The sequence below is a fragment of the Oncorhynchus keta genome, unplaced genomic scaffold, assembly GCF_023373465.1.
Source record: "Oncorhynchus keta strain PuntledgeMale-10-30-2019 unplaced genomic scaffold, Oket_V2 Un_scaffold_5439_pilon_pilon, whole genome shotgun sequence".
In the NCBI taxonomy this organism is placed as follows: Eukaryota; Metazoa; Chordata; class Actinopteri; order Salmoniformes; family Salmonidae; genus Oncorhynchus; species Oncorhynchus keta.
The window spans coordinates 107,894-127,506 of NW_026290959.1; the positions used below are offsets into that span (position 1 = coordinate 107,894).

Consider the following 19,613-nt stretch of genomic DNA (forward strand, 5'->3'; position numbering starts at 1 on the left):
GGTTGGGTTGGTCTGTCTGACCATGGCGGGGGTTGGGTTGGTCTGTCTCATGGCCGGGGTTGGGTTGGTCTGTCTGACCATGGCCGGGGGTTGGGTTGGTCTGTCTGACCATGGCCAGGGTTGGTCTGTCTGACCATGGACGAGGGTTGGGTTGGTCTGTCTGACCATGGCAGAGGGTTGGGTTGGTCTGTCTCATGGCCGGGGGTTGGGTTGGTCTGTCTGACCATGGCCGGGGGTTGGGTTGGTCTGTCTGACCATGGCCGGGGGTTGGGTTGGTCTGTCTGACCATGGCCGGGGTTGGGTTGGTCTGTCTCATGGCCGAGGGTTGGGTTGGTCTGTCTCATGGCCGAGGGTTGGGTTGGTCTGTCTGACCATGGCAGAGGGTTGGGTTGGTCTGTCTGACCATGGCCGGGGGTTGGGTTGGTCTGTCTGACCATGGCCGGGGTTGGGTTGGTCTGTCTGACCATGGCCGGGGGTTGGGTTGGTCTGTCTGACCATGGCCGAGGGTTGGGTTGGTCTGTCTGACCATGGCCGGGGTTGGGTTGGTCTGACTGACCATGGCCGAGGTTGGGTTGGGTCTCATGGCCGGGGGTTGGTCTGTCTGACCATGGCCGGGGTTGGGTTGGTCTGTCTGACCATGGCCGGGGGGGGTTGGTCTGTCTGACCATGGCCGGGGGTTGGGTTGGTCTGTCTCATGGCCGAGGGTTGGGTTGGTCTGTCTCATGGCCGAGGGTTGGGTTGGTCTGTCTGACCATGGCAGAGGGTTGGGTTGGTCTGTCTGACCATGGCCGGGGGTTGGGTTGGTCTGTCTGACCATGGCCGGGGGTTGGGTTGGTCTGTCTGACCATGGCCGGGGTTGGGTTGGTCTGTCTGACCATGGCCGAGGGTTGGGTTGGTCTGTCTGACCATGGCCGGGGGTTGGGTTGGTCTGACTGACCATGGCCGAGGGTTGGGTTGGTCTGTCTCATGGCCGGGGGTTGGGTTGGTCTGTCTGACCATGGCCGGGGTTGGGTTGGTCTGTCTGACCATGGCCGGGGTTGGGTTGGTCTGTCTCATGGCCGAGGGTTGGGTTGGTCTGTCTGACCATGGCCGGGGGTTGGGTTGGTCTGTCTCATGGCCGAGGGTTGGGTTGGTCTGTCTCATGGCCGAGGGTTGGGTTGGTCTGTCTGACCATGGCCGGGGGTTGGTTTGGTCTGTCTGACCATGGCCGAGGGTTGGGTTGGTCTGTCTCATGGCCGAGGGTTGGGTTGGTCTGTCTGACCATGGCCGAGGGTTGGGTTGGTCTGTCTGACCATGGTCGGGGGGTTGGGTTGGTCTGTCTGACCATGGCCGGGGTTGGGTTGGTCTGTCTGACCATGGCCGAGGGTTGGGTTGGTCTGTCTCATGGCCGGGGTTGGGTTGGTCTGTCTGACCATGGCCGAGGGTTGGGTTGGTCTGTCTGACCATGGCCGGGGGTTGGGTTGGTCTGTCTCATGGCCGGGGGTTGGGTTGGTCTGTCTGACCATGGCCGGGGTTGGGTTGGTCTGTCTGACCATGGCCGGTGGTTGGGTTGGTCTGTCTCATGGCCGGGGGTTGGGTTGGTCTGTCTGACCATGGCCGGTGGTTGGGTTGGTCTGTCTCATGGCCGGGGGTTGGGTTGGTCTGTCTGCCCTATGACAGGGGGGAGCTTCTTACTTCGGCCAGAGAAGGAGAGATGATGGTGGAAAACAGCCTCCCTGAAATGTCTCCACTCTCCACTTCCTGTCCCTCTCCCCCGTTCTGCAGTTTCTTAGGATCCTTCTCTCTGATGGTGAAGATCCAGTCATCACTCCCAAAGTTGTTCCCGCCCGACGCCTGCCCATCCTGCTCCCTGATTGGACAAGATAGACCAGAGTCAGGACTCTAATTGGCTCAGCACGACAGTATGACTCAATAGCCTTGGTTAAAGTAGTGCACTGCAAAAGGAAGAGGGTTCCATTTAGTATGCAAACTAGGTCTGATCCTGACTTACGAGTCAGACTCGTCTGAGCTGGACTCTGCCTGCTGTCTGGTCTGATCCTGACTTACGAGTTAGACTCGTCTGAGCTGGACTCTGCCTGCTGTCTGGTCTGATCCCGACTTACGAGTTAGACACATCTGAACTGGACTCTGCCTGCTGTCTGGTTTGTCTGGTCTGATCCTGACTTACGAGTCAAACTCGTCTGAGCTGGACTCAGCCTGCTGTCTGGTCTACCTAGGTCTGATCCTGACTTACGAGTCAGACTTGTCTGAGCTGGACTCTGCCTGCTGTCTGGTCTGTCTGGTCTGATCCTGACTTACGAGTCAGACTCGTCTGAGCTAGACTCTGCCTGCTGTCTGGTCTGATCCTGACTTACGAGTCAGACTCGTCTGAGCTGGACTCTGCCTGCTGTCTGGTCTGATCCTGACTTACGAGTCAGACTCGTCTGAGCTGGACTCTGCCTGCTGTCTGGTCTGATCCTGACTTAAGAGTCAGACTCGTCTGAGCTCGACTCTGCCTGCTGTCTGGTCGGATCCTGACTTACGAGTCAGACTCGTCTGAGCTGGACTCTGCCTGCTGTCTGGTCTGATCCTGACTTACGAGTCAGACTCGTCTGAGCTGGACTCTGCCTGCTGTCTGGTCGGATCTGACCAAGTCAGACTCGTCTGAGCTGGACTCTGCCTGCAGTCTAGGTCTGATCCTGACTTACGAGTCAGACTCGTCTGAGCTGGACTCTGCCTGCTGTCTGGTCTGTCTGGTCTGATCCTGACTTACGAGTCAGACTCGTCTGAGCTGGACTCTGCCTGCTGTCTGGTCTGATCCTGACTTACGAGTCAGACTCGTCTGAGCTGGACTCTGCCTGCTGTCTGGTCGGATCCTGACTTACGAGTCAGACTCGTCTGAGCTGGACTCTGCCTGCTGTCTGGTCTGATCCTGACTTACGAGTCAGACTCGTCTGAGCTGGACTCTGCCTGCTGTCTGGTCTGATCCTGACTTACGAGTCAGACTCGTCTGAGCTGGACTCTGCCTGCTGTCTGGTCTGTCTGGTCTGATCCTGACTTACGAGTCAGACTCGTCTGAGCTGGACTCTGCCTGCTGTCTGGTCTGATCCTGACTTACGAGTCAGACTCGTCTGAGCTGGACTCTGCCTGCTGTCTGGTCTGTACGAGTCAGGTCTGAGCTGGACTCTGCCTGCTGTCTGGTCTGATCCTGACTTACGAGTCAGACTCGTCTGAGCTGGACTCTGCCTGCTGTCTGGTCTGTCTGACTTACGAGTCAGGTCTGAGCTGGACTCTGCCTGCTGTCTGGTCGGATCCTGACTTACGAGTCAGACTCGTCTGAGCTGGACTCTGCCTGCTGTCTGGTCTGATCCTGACTTACGAGTCAGACTCGTCTGAGCTGGACTCTGCCTGCTGTCTGGTCGGATCCTGACTTACAAGTCAGACTCGTCTGAGCTGGACTCTGCCTGCTGTCTGGTCTGATCCTGACTTACGAGTCAGACTCGTCTGAGCTGGACTCTGCCTGCTGTCTGGTCTGTCTGGTCTGATCCTGACTTACAAGTCAGACTCGTCTGAGCTGGACTCTGCCTGCTGTCTGGTCTGATCCTGACTTACGAGTCAGACTCGTCTGAGCTGGACTCTGCCTGCTGTCTGGTCGGATCCTGACTTACGAGTCAGACTCGTCTGAGCTGGACTCTGCCTGCTGTCTGGTCTGATCCTGACTTACGAGTCAGACTCGTCTGAGCTGGACTCTGCCTGCAGTCTAGGTCTGATCCTGACTTACGAGTCAGACTCGTCTGAGCTGGACTCTGCCTGCTGTCTGGTCGGATCCTGACTTACGAGTCAGACTCGTCTGAGCTGGACTCTGCCTGCTGTCTGGTCTGATCCTGACTTACGAGTCAGACTCGTCTGAGCTGGACTCTGCCTGCAGTCTAGGTCTGATCCTGACTTACGAGTCAGACTCGTCTGAGCTGGACTCTGCCTGCTGTCTGGTCTGATCCTGACTTACGAGTCAGACTCGTCTGAGCTGGACTCTGCCTGCTGTCTGGTCTGATCCTGACTTACGAGTCAGACTCGTCTGAGCTGGACTCTGCCTGCTGTCTGGTCTGCTCAGCCTTCCACCTCCTGTATCTATCCACCAGCTCTGTCAGGTACGACGTCTTCTTGGCGTGACGCACAATCAGCTTGTGTTTCAACAGCTCTTTGGCAGTGGGCCTCTGCAGAGAGAGAGGGAAGGAGGAAAGCGGAAGGGATGAGAAGGAAGTTTAAGCAAGGTGAGGAGTGGAGAGACAGGACTGGATACAGAGAGGGTAAAACTACGCAGGCACAGATGCACAAATTACCTCCAAATGCTCTCTGATATTGCCAGGCCAGCGAAAGGAAGTAAAACCAGTTGAAACCAGTTGAAACCAGTTGAAACCAGTTAGGTTTGGGGTTTAAACGTGGTTCCTAACAGAGCACTTCAAAGGGAAGTAAAACCAGTTGAAACCAGTTAGGTTTGGGGTTTAAATGTGTTTCCTAACAGAGCACTTCAAAGGGAAGTAAAACCAGTTGAAACCAGTTAGGTTTGGGGTTTAAACGTGGTTCCTAACAGAGCACTTCAAAGGGAAGTAAAACCAGTTGAAACCAGTTAGGTTTGGGGTTTAAACGTGGTTCCTAACAGAGCACTTCAAAGGGAAGTAAAACCAGTTGAAACCAGTTAGGTTTGGGGTTTAAACGTGTTTCCTAACAGAGCACTTCAAAGGGAAGTAAAACCAGTTGAAACCAGTTAGGTTTGGGGTTTAAACGTGGTTCCTAACAGAGCACTTCAAAGGGAAGTAAAACCAGTTGAAACCAGTTAGGTTTGGGGTTTAAACGTGGCTCCTAACAGAGCACTTCAAAGGGAAGTAAAACCAGTTGAAACCAGTTAGGTTTGGGGTTTAAACGTGGTTCCTAACAGAGCACTTCAAAGGGAAGTAAAACCAGTTGAAACCAGTTGAAACCAGTTAGGTTTGGGTTTTAAACGTGGTTCCTAACAGAGCACTTCAAAGGGAAGTAAAACCAGTTGAAACCAGTTGAAACCAGTTAGGTTTGGGGTTTAAACGTGGTTCCTAACAGAGCACTTCAAAGGGAAGTAAAACCAGTTGAAACCAGATGCAACCAGTTAGGTTTGGGGTTTAAACGTGGTTCCTAACAGAGCACTTCAAAGGGAAGTAAAACCAGTTGAAACCAGTTAGGTTTGGGGTTTAAACGTGGTTCCTAACAGAGCACTTCAAAGGGAAGTAAAACCAGTTGAAACCAGTTAGGTTTGGGGTTTAAACGTGGTTCCTAACAGAGCACTTCAAAGGGAAGTAAAACCAGTTGAAACCAGTTAGGTTTGGGGTTTAAACGTGGTTCCTAACAGAGCACTTCAAAGGGAAGTAAAACCAGTTGAAACCAGTTAGGTTTGGGGTTTAAACGTGGTTCCTAACAGAGCACTTCAAAGGGAAGTAAAACCAGTTGAAACCAGTTAGGTTTGGGGTTTAAACGTGGTTCCTAACAGAGCACTTCAAAGGGAAGTAAAACCAAAACCAGTTGAAACCAGTTAGGTTTGGGGTTTAAACGTGGTTCCTAACAGAGCACTTCAAAGGGAAGTAAAACCAGTTGAAACCAGTTAGGTTTGGGGTTTAAACGTGGTTCCTAACAGAGCACTTCAAAGGGAAGTAAAACCAGTTGAAACCAGTTAGGTTTGGGGTTTAAACGTGGTTCCTAACAGAGTTAGGTTTGGGGTTTAAACGTGGTTCCTAACAGAGCACTTCAAAGGAAGTAAAACCAGTTGAAACCAGTTGAAACCAGTTAGGTTTGGGGTTTAAACGTGGTTCCTAACAGAGCACTTCAAAGGAAGTAAAACCAGTTGAAACCAGTTAGGTTTGGGGTTTAAACAAAGGAAGTAAAACCAGTTGTTCCTAACAGAGCACCTCACAGGGAAGTAAAACCAGTTGAAACCAGTTAGGTTTGGGGTTTAAACGTGGTTCCTAACAGAGCACTTCAAAGGGAAGTAAAACCAGTTGAAACCAGTTAGGTTTGGGGTTTAAACGTGGTTCCTAACAGAGCACTTCACAGGGAAGTAAAACCAGTTGAAACCAGTTAGGTTTGGGGTTTAAACGTGGTTCCTAACAGAGCACTTCAAAGGGAAGTAAAACCAGTTGAAACCAGTTAGGTTTGGGGTTTAAACGTGGTTCCTAACAGAGCACTTCACAGGGAAGTAAAACCAGTTGAAACCAGTTAGGTTTGGGGTTTAAACGTGGTTCCTAACAGAGCACTTCAAAGGGAAGTAAAACCAGTTGAAACCAGTTGAAACCAGTTAGGTTTGGGGTTTAAACGTGGTTCCTAACAGAGCACTTCAAAGGAAGTAAAACCAGTTGAAACCAGTTAGGTTTGGGGTTTAAACGTGGTTCCTAACAGAGCACTTCAAAGGGAAGTAAAACCAGTTGAAACCAGTTAGGTTTGGGGTTTAAATGTGTTTCCTAACAGAGCACCTCACAGGGAAGTAAAACCAGTTGAAACCAGTTAGGTTTGGGGTTTAAACGTGGTTCCTAACAGAGCACTTCAAAGGGAAGTAAAACCAGTTGAAACCAGTTAGGTTTGGGGTTTAAACGTGGTTCCTAACAGAGCACTTCACAGGGAAGTAAAACCAGTTGAAACCAGTTAGGTTTGGGGTTTAAACGTGGTTCCTAACAGAGCACTTCAAAGGGAAGTAAAACCAGTTGAAACCAGTTAGGTTTGGGGTTTAAACGTGGTTCCTAACAGAGCACTTCAAAGGGAAGTAAAACCAGTTGAAACCAGTTAGGTTTGGGGTTTAAACGTGGTTCCTAACAGAGCACTTCAAAGGGAAGTAAAACCAGTTGAAACCAGTTAGGTTTGGGGTTTAAACGTGGTTCCTAACAGAGCACTTCAAAGGGAAGTAAAACCAGTTGAAACCAGTTAGGTTTGGGGTTTAAACGTGGTTCCTAACAGAGCACTTCAAAGGGAAGTAAAACCAGTTGAAACCAGTTGAAACCAGTTAGGTTTGGGGTTTAAACGTGGTTCCTAACAGAGCACTTCAAAGGGAAGTAAAACCAGTTGAAACCAGTTAGGTTTGGGGTTTAAACGTGGTTCCTAACAGAGCACTTCAAAGGGAAGTAAAACCAGTTGAAACCAGTTAGGTTTGGGGTTTAAATGTGTTTCCTAACAGAGCACCTCACAGGGAAGTAAAACCAGTTGAAACCAGTTAGGTTTGGGGTTTAAACGTGGTTCCTAACAGAGCACTTCAAAGGGAAGTAAAACCAGTTGAAACCAGTTAGGTTTGGGGTTTAAACGTGGTTCCTAACAGAGCACTTCACAGGGAAGTAAAACCAGTTGAAACCAGTTAGGTTTGGGGTTTAAACGTGGTTCCTAACAGAGCACTTCAAAGGGAAGTAAAACCAGTTGAAACCAGTTAGGTTTGGGGTTTAAACGTGGTTCCTAACAGAGCACTTCAAAGGGAAGTAAAACCAGTTGAAACCAGTTAGGTTTGGGGTTTAAACGTGGTTCCTAACAGAGCACTTCAAAGGGAAGTAAAACCAGTTGAAACCAGTTAGGTTTGGGGTTTAAACGTGGTTCCTAACAGAGCACTTCACAGGGAAGTAAAACCAGTTGAAACCAGTTGAAACCAGTTAGGTTTGGGGTTTGAAAGTGAACACTTCTGAAGCCTAACTCCAAAGGAACACTTACGAAGCTTGGCTCCTTGTTTAGGCAGGCCTCCACAAACTCCTTGAGGGGCTTGCTGTAGTTCCCCTCCAGGGTAGGAGGGGTGTTCTTTGGGATAAGGAACAGCACTTTCATCGGGTGTAGCTCAGAGTGTGGGGGTTCTCCTTTAGCCAGCTCTATACATGTTATGCCCAGAGACCAGATGTCTGCCTGCAACACAGAAGGGACAGGGAGAGAGATGTTTTCACCTTCGGATCATCCAAAATGACACCCTACTGTTTATATAAAAGTCATGACTTTTGACCAGAGTCCTATGGGCTAGTGTACTATATAGGGAATAGGGTGCCGATTCAGATGTAGACCTTGTGTGGCATTTAGGATAACGTCTTTGTTGTCATTATAAACAGAACTTCCTGTATGACCCCTGAGTCGTAGGCTGACTAACCTCTGACCTCTCGCCATAGAGTCGTAGGCTGACTAATCTCTGACCTCTCACCATAGAGTCGTAAACAGACTAATATCTGACCTATCACCATAGAGTCGTAGGCTGACTAACCTCTGACCTCTCACCATAGAGTCGTAGGCTGACTAACCTCTGACCTCTCACCATAGTCATAGGCTGACTGTAACCTCCGACCTCTCACCATAGAGTCGTAGACTGACTGTAACCTCCGACCTCTCACCATAGAGTCGTTGGCTGACTAATATCTGACCCCTCACCATAGAGTCGTAGGCTGACTCACCTCTGACCTCTCACCATAGAGTCGTAGGCTGACTGTAACCTTCGACCTCTCACCTTACAGTCGTAGGCTGACTAATCTCTGACGTTCACCATAGAGTCGTAGGCTGACTAACCTCTGACCTCTCACCATAGAGTCGTAGGCTGACTAATCTCTGACCTCTCACCATAGAGTCATAGGCTGACTGTAACCTTCGACCTCTCACCTTACAGTCGTAGGCTGACTGCTTGATGACCTCTGGAGCCATCCAGAAGGGCGTGCCAACGAAGGTGCTGCGTTTGAGCTGGGTGTCTGTTAGCTGTCCCGCCACCCCAAAGTCTGCCAGCTTCACCTCCCCACGCTCCGACAGCAGGACGTTGGCAGCTGAGGGAGAGATGAGAGCAGTTTGGATCACAATGAAGCCAGGGGTAGGACCGACCAGGACTCAAACCCAGAATGGAACTAGGGGGTAGGCCCGACCAGGACTCAAACCCAGAATGGAACCAAGGGGTAGGCCCGACCAGGACTCAAACCCAGAATGGAACTAGGGGTAGGCCCGACCAGGACTAAAACCCAGAATGGTATTAGGGGGAAGGCCCGAACAGGACTCAAACCCAGAATGGAACCAGGGGGTAGGCCCGACCAGGACTCAAACCCAGAATGGAACTAGGGGGAAGGCCCAACCAGGACTCAAACCCAGAATGGAACCAGGGGGAAGGCCCGACCAGTTCTCAAACCCAGAATGGAACTAGGGGTAGGCCCGACCAGGACTCAAACCCAGAATGGAACTAGGGGGAAGACCCGACCAGGACTCAAACCCAGAATGGAACTAGGGGGAAGGCCCGACCAGGACTCAAACCCAAAATGGAACCAGGGGGAAGGCCCGACCAGGACTCAAACTCAGAATGGAACTAGGGGGAAGGCCCGACCAGGCCTCAAACCCAGAATGGAACCAGGGGGAAGGCCCGACCAGGACTCAAACCCAGAATGGAACCAGGGGGAAAGGCCCGACCAGAACTCAAACCCAGAATGGAACTAGGGGGATGGCCCGACCAGGACTCAAACCCAGAATGGAACTAGGTGGAAGGCCCGACCAGGACTCATACCCAGAATGGAACCAAGGGGTAGGCCCGACCAGGACTCAAACCCAGAAAGGAACCAGGGGGTAGGCACGACCAGGACTCAAACCCAGAATGGAACTAAGGGGTAGGCCCGACCAGGACTCAAACCCAGAATGGAACCAAGGGGGTAGGCCCGACCAGGACTCAAACCCAGAATGGAAATAGGGGGTAGGCCCGACCAGGACTCAAACCCAGAAAGGAACCAGGGGGTAGGCCCGACTAGGACTCAAACCCAGAATGGAACTAGGGGGAAGGCCCGACCAGGACTCAAACCCAGAATGGAACCAGGGGGAAGGCCCGACCAGGACTCAAACCCAGAATGGAACCAAGGGGGTAGGCCCGACCAGGACTCAAACCCAGAATGGAAATAGGGGGTAGGCCTGACCAGGACTCAAACCCAGAATGGAACCAGGCGGAAGGCCCGACCAGGACTCAAACCCAGAATGGAACCAGGGGGAAGGCCCGACCAGGCCTCAAACCCAGAATGGAACCAGGGGGAAGGCCCGACCAGGACTCAAACCCAGAATGGAACCAGGGGGAAAGGCCCGACCAGAACTCAAACCCAGAATGGAACTAGGGGGATGGCCCGACCAGGACTCAAACCCAGAATGGAACTAGGTGGAAGGACCGACCAGGACTCATACCCAGAATGGAACCAAGGGGTAGGCCCAACCAGGACTCAAACCCAGAAAGGAACCAGGGGGTAGGCCCGACCAGGACTCAAACCCAGAATGGAACTAAGGGGTAGGCCCGACCAGGACTCAAACCCAGAATGGAACCAAGGGGGTAGGCCCGACCAGGACTCATACCCAGAATGGAAATAGGGGGTAGGCCCGACCAGGACTCAAACCCAGAAAGGAACCAGGGGGTAGGCCCGACTAGGACTCAAACCCAGAATGGAACCAGGGGGAAGGCCCGACCAGGACTCAAACCCAGAATGGAACCAGGGGGAAGGCCCGACCAGGACTCAAACCCAGAATGGAACCAGGGGGAAGGAAGGCCCGACCAGGACTCAAACCCAGAATGGAACTAGGGGGAAGGCCCGACCAGGACTCAAACCCAGAATGGAACCAAGGGGTAGGCCCGACCAGGACTCAAACCCAGAATGGAACCAGGGGGAAGGCCCGACCAGGACTCAAACCCAGAATGGAACCAGGGGGAAGGCCCGACCAGGACTCAAACCCAGAATGGAACCAGGGGGAAGGAAGGCCCGACCAGGACTCAAACCCAGAATGGAACCAGGGGGAAAGGCCCGACCAGGACTCAAACCCAGAATGGAACCAGGGGGTAGGCCCGGCCAGGACTCAAACCCAGAATGGAACCAGGGGGAAGGCCCGACCAGCACTCAAACCCAGAATGGAACCAGGGGGAAGGCCCGACCAGGCCTCAAACCCAGAATGGAACTAGTGGGATGGCCCGACCAGGACTCAAACCCAGAATGGAACTAGGTGGAAGGCCCGACCAGGACTCATACCCAGAATGGAACCAGGGGGAAGGCCCGACCAGGCCTCAAACCCAGAATGGAACCAAGGGGGTAGGCCCGAACAGGACTCAAACCCAGAATGGAACCAGGGGGAAGGCCCGACCAGGACTCAAACCCAGAATGGAACCAGGGGGAAGGCCCGACCAGGACTCAAACCCAGAATGGAACCAGGGGGAAGGCCCGACCAGGACTCATACCCAGAATGGAACCAAGGGGGTAGGCCCGAACAGGACTCAAACCCAGAATGGAACCAGGGGGAAGGCCCGACCAGGCCACAAACCCAGAATGGAACCAAGGGGTAGACCCGGCCAGGCCTCAAACCCAGAATGGAACCAGGGGGAAGGCCCGACCAGGACTCAAACCCAGAATGGAACCAGGGTGATGGCCCGACCAGGACTCAAACCCAGAATGGAACCAAGGGGTAGGCCCGAAGGACTCAAACCCAGAATGGTAGACTCAAACCCAGAATGGAACCAGGGGGAAGGCCAGACCCCGACCAGGACTCAAACCCAGAATGGGGAACTGTTCAGGGGTAGAAACCAGGACTCAAACCCAGAATGGAACCTGGGGAAGGCCAGACCAGGACATCAAACCCAGGTCCAGTTGATGTCAACCCAACATTAACCCTGTCAGTACTGTTGATGTCTCTGTAGACAAAACCCTGTCAGTACTGTTGATGTCTCTGTACCTTCTACATTAACCACTGTCAGTACTCAGTACTGTTGATGTCTCTGTACCTACTACATTAACCCTGTCAGTACTGTTGATGTCTCTGTACCTTCTACATTAACCCTGTCAGTACTGTTGATGTCTCTGTACCTTCTACATTAACCCTGTCAGTACTGTTGATGTCTCTGTACCTTCTACATTAACCCTGTCAGTACTGTTGATGTCCATGTACCTTCTACATTAACCCTGTCAGTACTGTTGATGTCTCTGTACCTTCTACATTAACCCTGTCAGTACTGTTGATGTCTCTGTACCTTCTACATTAACCCTGTCAGTACTGTTGATGTCTCTGTACCTTCTACATTAACCCTGTCAGTACTGTTGATGTCTCTGTACCTTCTACATTAACCCTGTCAGTACTGTTGATGTCTCTGTACCTTCTACATTAACCCTGTCAGTACTGTTGATGTCTCTGTACCTTCTACATTAACCCTGTCAGTACTGTGATGATGTACCTTCTACATTAACCCTTCAGTACTGTTGATGTAACCTTCTACATTCAGTACTGTTGATGTCTCTGTACCTTCTACATTAACCCTGTCAGTACTGTTGATGTCTCTGTACCTTCTACATTAACCCTGTCAGTACTGTTGATGTCTCTGTACCTTCTACATTAACCCTGTCAGTACTGTTGATGTCTCTGTACCTTCTACATTAACCCTGTCAGTACTGTTGATGTCTCTGTACCTTCTACATTAACCCTGTCAGTACTGTTGATGTCTCTGTACCTTCTACATTAACCCTGTCAGTACTGTTGATGTCTCTGTACCTTCTACATTAACCCTGTCAGTACTGTTGATGTCTCTGTACCTTCTACATTAACCCTGTCAGTACTGTTGATGTCTCTGTACCTTCTACATTAACCCTGTCAGTACTGTTGATGTCTCTGTACCTTCTACATTAACCCTGTCAGTACTGTTGATGTCTCTGTACCTTCTACATTAACCCTGTCAGTACTGTTGATGTCTCTGTACCTTCTACATTAACCCTGTCAGTACTGTTGATGTCATTAACCCTGTACCTTCTTCTACATTAACCCTGTCAGTACTGTTGATGTCTCTGTCTCTGTACCTTCTACATTAACCCTGTCAGTACTGTTGATGTCTCTGTACCTTCTACATTAACCCTGTCAGTACTGTTGATGTCTCTGTACCTTCTACATTAACCCTGTCAGTACTGTTACCTTCTACATTAACCCTGTCAGTACTGTTGATGTCTCTGTACCTTCTACATTAACCCTGTCAGTACTGTTGATGTCTCTGTACCTTCTACATTAACCCTGATGTCTCTGTCAGTGTTGATGTTGATGTCAGTACTGTTGATGTCTCTGTACCTTCTACATTAACCCTGTCAGTACTGTTGATGTCTCTGTACCTTCTACATTAACCCTGTCAGTACTGTTGATGTCTCTGTACCTTCTACATTAACCCTGTCAGTACTGTTGATGTCTCTGTACCTTCTAACATTAACCCTGTCAGTACTGTTGATGTCTCTGTACCTTCTACATTAACCCTGTCAGTACTGTTGATGTCTCTGTACCTTCTACATTAACCCTGTCAGTACTGTTGATGTCTCTGTACCTTCTACATTAACCCTGTCAGTACTGTTGATGTCTCTGTACCTTCTACATTAACCCTGTCAGTACTGTTGATGTCTCTGTACCTTCTACATTAACCCTGTCAGTACTGTTGATGTCTCTGTACCTTCTACATTAACCCTGTCAGTACTGTTGATGTCTCTGTACCTTCTACATTAACCCTGTCAGTACTGTTGATGTCTCTGTACCTTCTACATTAACCCTGTCAGTACTGTTGATGTCTCTGTACCTTCTACATTAACCCTGTCAGTACTGTTGATGTCTCTGTACCTTCTACATTAACCCTGTCAGTACTGTTGATGTCTCTGTACCTTCTACATTAACCCTGTCAGTACTGTTGATGTCTCTGTACCTTCTACATTAACCCTGTCAGTACTGTTGATGTCTCTGTACCTTCTACATTAACCCTGTCAGTACTGTTGATGTCTCTGTACCTTCTACATTAACCCTGTCAGTACTGTTGATGTCTCTGTACCTTCTACATTAACCCTGTCAGTACTGTTGATGTCTCTGTACCTTCTACATTAACCCTGTCAGTACTGTTGATGTCTCTGTACCTTCTACATTAACCCTGTCAGTACTGTTGATGTCTCTGTACCTTCTACATTAACCCTGTCAGTACTGTTGATGTCCTGTACCTTCTACATTAACCCTGTCCCTGTTGATGTCCTGTACCTTCTACATTAACCCTGTCAGTACTGTTGATGTCTCTGTACCTTCTACATTAACCCTGTCAGTACTGTTGATGTCTCTGTCTCATTAACCCTGTCAGTACTGTTGACTGTACCTTCTACATTAACCCTGTCAGTACTGTTGATGTCTCTGTACCTTCTACATTAACCCTGTCAGTACTGTTGATGTCTCTGTGACCTTCTACATTAACCCTGTCAGTACTGTTGATGTCTCTGTACCTTCTACATTAACCCTGTCAGTACTGTTGATGTCTCTGTACCTTCTACATTAACCCTGTCAGTACTGTTGATGTCTCTGTACCTTCTACATTAACCCTGTCAGTACTGTTGATGTCCATGTACCTTCTACATTAACCCTGTCAGTACTGTTGATGATGTACCTTCTACATTAACCCTGTCAGTACTGTTGATGTCTCTGTACCTTCTACATTAACCCTGTCAGTACTGTTGATGTCTCTGTACCTTCTACATTAACCCTGTCAGTACTGTTGATGTCTCTGTACCTTCTACATTAACCCTGTCAGTACTGTTGATGTCTCTGTACCTTCTACATTAACCCTGTCAGTACTGTTGATGTCTCTGTACCTTCTACATTAACCCTGTCAGTACTGTTGATGTCTCTGTACCTTCTACATTAACCCTGTCAGTACTGTTGATGTCTCTGTACCTTCTACATTAACCCTGTCAGTACATTAACCCTTGATGTCTCTGTACCTTCTACATTAACCCTGTCAGTACTGTTGATGTCTCTGTACCTTCTACATTAACCCTGTCAGTACTGTTGATGTCTCTGTACCTTCTACATTAACCCTGTCAGTACTGTTGATGTCTCTGTACCTTCTACATTAACCCTGTCAGTACTGTTGATGTCTCTGTACCTTCTACATTAACCCTGTCAGTACTGTTGATGTCTCTGTACCTTCTACATTAACCCTGTCAGTACTGTTGATGTCTCTGTACCTTCTACATTAACCCTGTCAGTACTGTTGATGTCTCTGTACCTTCTACATTAACCCTGTCAGTACTGTTGATGTCTCTGTACCTTCTACATTAACCCTGTCAGTACTGTTGATGTCCATGTACCTTCTACATTAACCCTGTCAGTACTGTTGATGTCTCTGTACCTTCTACATTAACCCTGTCAGTACTGTTGATGTTGTACCTTCTACATTAATGTCTACTGTTGATGTCCATGTACCTTCTACATTAACCCTGTCAGTACTGTTGATGTCTCTGTACCTTCTACATTAACCCTGTCAGTACTGTTGATGTCTCTGTACCTTCTACATTAACCCTGTCAGTACTGTTGATGTCCTTCTACATTAACCCTGTCAGTACTGTTGATGTCTCTGTACCTTCTACATTAACCCTGTCAGTACTGTTGATGTCTCTGTACCTTCTACATTAACCCTGTCAGTACTGTTGATGTCTCTGTACCTTCTACATTAACCCTGTCAGTACTGTTGATGTCTCTGTACCTTCTACATTAACCCTGTCAGTACTGTTGATGTCTCTGTACCTTCTACATTAACCCTGTCAGTACTGTTGATGTCTCTGTACCTTCTACATTAACCCTGTCAGTACTGTTGATGTCTCTGTACCTTCTACATTAACCCTGTCAGTACTGTTGATGTCTCTGTACCTTCTACATTAACCCTGTCAGTACTGTTGATGTCTCTGTACCCCTTCTACATTAACCCTGTCAGTACTGTTGATGTCTCTGTACCTTCTACATTAACCCTGTCAGTACTGTTGATGTCTCTGTACCTTCTACATTAACCCTGTCAGTACTGTTGATGTCTCTGTACCTTCTACATTAACCCTGTCAGTACTGTTGATGTCTCAGTACCCTGTCAGTACTGTTGATGTCTCTGTACCTTCTACATTAACCCTGTCAGTACTGTTGATGTCTCCATTCTACATTAACCCTGTCAGTACTGTTGATGTCTCTGTACCTTCTACATTAACCCTGTCAGTACTGTTGATGTCTGTACCTTCTACATTAACCCTGTCAGTACTGTTGATGTCTCTGTACCTTCTACATTAACCCTGTCAGTACTGTTGATGTCTCTGTACCTTCTACATTAACCCTGTCAGTACTGTTGATGTCTCTGTACCTTCTACATTAACCCTGTCAGTACTGTTGATGTCTCTGTACCTTCTACATTAACCCTGTCAGTACTGTTGATGTCTCTGTACCTTCTACATTAACCCTGTCAGTACTGTTGATGTCTCTGTACCTTCTACATTAACCCTGTCAGTACTGTTGATGTCTCTGTACCTTCTACATTAACCCTGTCAGTACTGTTGATGTCTCTGTACCTTCTACATTAACCCTGTCAGTACTGTTGATGTCTCTGTACCTTCTACATTAACCCTGTCAGTACTGTTGATGTCTCTGTACCTTCTACATTAACCCTGTCAGTACTGTTGATGTCTCTGTACCTTCTACATTAACCCTGTCAGTACTGTTGATGTCTCTGTACCTTCTACATTAACCCTGTCAGTACTGTTGATGTCTCTGTACCTTCTACATTAACTGTCAGTACTGTTTGATGTCTCAGTACTGTCAGTACTGTTGATGTCTCTGTACCTTCTACATTAACCCTGTCAGTACTGTTGATGTCTCTGTACCTTCTACATTAACCCTGTCAGTACTGTTGATGTCTCTTACCTTCTACATTAACCCTGTCAGTACTGTTGATGTCCATGTACCTTCTACATTAACCCTGTCAGTACTGTTGATGTCTCTGTACCTTCTACATTAACCCTGTCAGTACTGTTGATGTCTCTGTACCTTCTACATTACCTTCTGTTGATGTCATTAACCCTGTCAGTACTGTTGATGTCTCTGTACCTTCTACATTAACCCTGTCAGTACTGTTGATGTCTCTGTACCTTCTACATTAACCCTGTCAGTACTGTTGATGTCTCTGTACCTTCTACATTAACCCTGTCAGTACTGTTGATGTCTCTGTACCTCTACATTAACCCTGTCAGTACTGTTGATGTCTCTGTACCTTCTACATTAACCCTGTCAGTACTGTTGATGTCTCTGTACCTTCTACATTAACCCTGTCACTGTTGATGTCTCTGTACCTTCTACATTAACCCTGTCAGTACTGTTGATGTCTCTGTACCTTCTACATTAACCCTGTCAGTACTGTTGATGTCATTCTACTGTTGATGTCTCTGTACCTTCTACATTAACCCTGTCAGTACTGTTGACATTCTACAACCCTGTCAGTACTGTTGATGTCTCTGTACTTCTACATTAACCCTGTCAGTACTGTTGATGTCTCTGTACCTTCTACATTAACCCTGTCAGTACTGTTGATGTCTCTGTACCTTCTACATTAACCCTGTCAGTACTGTTGATGTCTCTGTACCTTCTACATTAACCCTGTCAGTACTGTTGATGTCTCTGTACCTTCTACATTAACCCTGTCAGTACTGTTGATGTCCATGTACCTTCTACATTAAGCCTTAACCCTGCCTTCTACATTAACCCTGTCAGTACTGTTGATGTCTCTGTACCTTCTACATTAACCCTGTCAGTACTGTTGATGTCTCTGTACCTTCTACATTAACCCTGTCAGTACTGTTGATGTCTCTGTACCTTCTACATTAACCCTGTCAGTACTGTTGATGTCTCTGTACCTTCTACATTAACCCTGTCAGTACTGTTGATGTCTCTGTACCTTCTACATTAACCCCTGTCTCTGTACCTTCTACATTAACCCTGTCAGTACTGTTGATGTCTCTGTACCTTCTACATTAACCCTGTCAGTACTGTTGATACCTTCCATTAACCCTGTCAGTACTGTTGACCTGTACCTTCTACATTAACCCTGTCAGTACTGTTGATGTCTCTGTACCTTCTACATTAACCCTGTCTGTACTGTTGATGTACTGTACCTTCTACATTAATGTCAGTACTGTTGATGTCTCTGTACCTTCTACATTAACCCTGTCAGTACTGTTGATGTCTCTGTACCTTCTACATTGATGTCCATTAACCCTGTCTCTGTACCTTCTACATTAACCCTGTCAGTACTGTTGATGTCTCTGTACCTTCTACATTAACCCTGTCAGTACTGTTGATGTCTCTGTACCTTCTACATTAACCCTGTCAGTACTGTTGATGTCTCTGTACCTTCTACATTAACCCTGTCAGTACTGTTGATGTCTCTGTACCTTCTACATTAACCCTGTCAGTACTGTTGATGTCTCTGTACCTTCTACATTAACCCTGTCAGTACTGTTGATGTCTCTGTACCTTCTACATTAACCCTGTCAGTACTGTTGATGTCTCTGTACCTTCTACATTAACCCTGTCAGTACTGTTGATGTCTCTGTACCTTCTACATTAACCCTGTCAGTACTGTTGATGTCTCTGTACCTTCTACATTAACCCTGTCAGTACTGTTGATGTCTCTGTACCTTCTACATTAACCCTGTCAGTACTGTTGATGTCTCTGTACCTTCTACATTAACCCTGTCAGTACTGTTGATGTCTCTGTACCTTCTACATTAACCCTGTCAGTACTGTTGATGTCTCTGTACCTTCTACATTAACCCTGTCAGTACTGTTGATGTCTCTGTACAATCTACATTAACCCTGTCAGTACTGTTGATGTCTCTGTACCTTCTACATTAACCCTGTCAGTACTGTTGATGTCTCTGTACCTTCTACATTAACCCTGTCAGTACTGTTGATGTCTCTGTACCTTCTACATTAACCCTGTCAGTACTGTTGATGTCTCTGTACCTTCTACATTAACCCTGTCAGTACTGTTGATGTCTCTGTACCTTCTACATTAACCCTGTCAGTACTGTTGATGTCTCTGTACCTTCTACATTAACCCTGTCAGTACTGTTGATGTCTCTACATTAACCCTTCTGACATTAACCCTGTCAGTACTGTTGATGTCTCTGTACCTTCTACATTAACCCTGTCAGTACTGTTGATGTCTCTGTACCTTCTACATTAACCCTGTCAGTACTGTTGATGTCTCTGTACCTTCTACATTAACCCTGTCAGTACTGTTGATGTCTCTGTACCTTCTACATTAACCCTGTCAGTACTGTTGATGTCTCTGTACCTTCTACATTAACCCTGTCAGTACTGTTGATGTCTCTGTACCTTCTACATTAACCCTGTCAGTACTGTTGATGTCTCTGTACCTTCTACATTAACCCTGTCAGTACTGTTGATGTCTCTGTACCTTCTACATTAACCCTGTCAGTACTGTTGATGTCTCTGTACCTTCTACATTAACCCTGTCAGTACTGTTGATGTCTCTACCTTCTACATTAACCCTGTCAGTACTGTTGATGTCTCTGTACCTTCTACATTAACCCTGTCAGTACTGTTGATGTCTCTGTACCTTCTGCATTAACCCTGTCAGTACTGTTGATGTCTCTGTACCTTCTACATTAACCCTGTCAGTACTGTTGATGTCTCTGTACCTTCTACATTAACCCTGTCACTGTTGATGTCTCTGTACACCTTCTACATTGACCCTGTCTCTGTTATGTCCTTCTACATTAACCCTGTCAGTACTGTTGATGTCTCTGTACCTTCTACATTAACCCTGTCAGTACTGT

At 48.0% G+C, this 19,613-nt stretch overlaps 1 protein-coding gene and 1 long non-coding RNA gene across 6 annotated transcripts in view; one reads left to right on the top strand and one right to left on the bottom strand.

The window, feature by feature from the left end:
- Positions 1–19,613, bottom strand: part of LOC127929122 (serine/threonine-protein kinase 24-like) — a 75,982-nt gene that overhangs the window by 7,990 nt on the left and 48,379 nt on the right. For all 5 annotated transcript variants that reach the window (XM_052516659.1, XM_052516658.1, XM_052516657.1 and 2 more), the window contains exons 6-9: positions 8,608–8,765; positions 7,687–7,872; positions 4,042–4,193; positions 1,675–1,849 (exon numbers count right to left, since the gene is read on the bottom strand). In XM_052516659.1, coding sequence (XP_052372619.1) covers positions 1,675–1,849; positions 4,042–4,193; positions 7,687–7,872; positions 8,608–8,765 — 671 coding nt within the window. The remainder of the gene's footprint in view (positions 1–1,674; positions 1,850–4,041; positions 4,194–7,686; positions 7,873–8,607; positions 8,766–19,613) is intronic.
- LOC127929124 (uncharacterized) lies at positions 4,213–7,772 on the top strand. The gene is made up of 4 exons (XR_008133292.1): positions 4,213–4,541; positions 4,818–4,886; positions 6,371–6,646; positions 7,633–7,772. It is a non-coding gene; the product is annotated as an uncharacterized LOC127929124 (long non-coding RNA).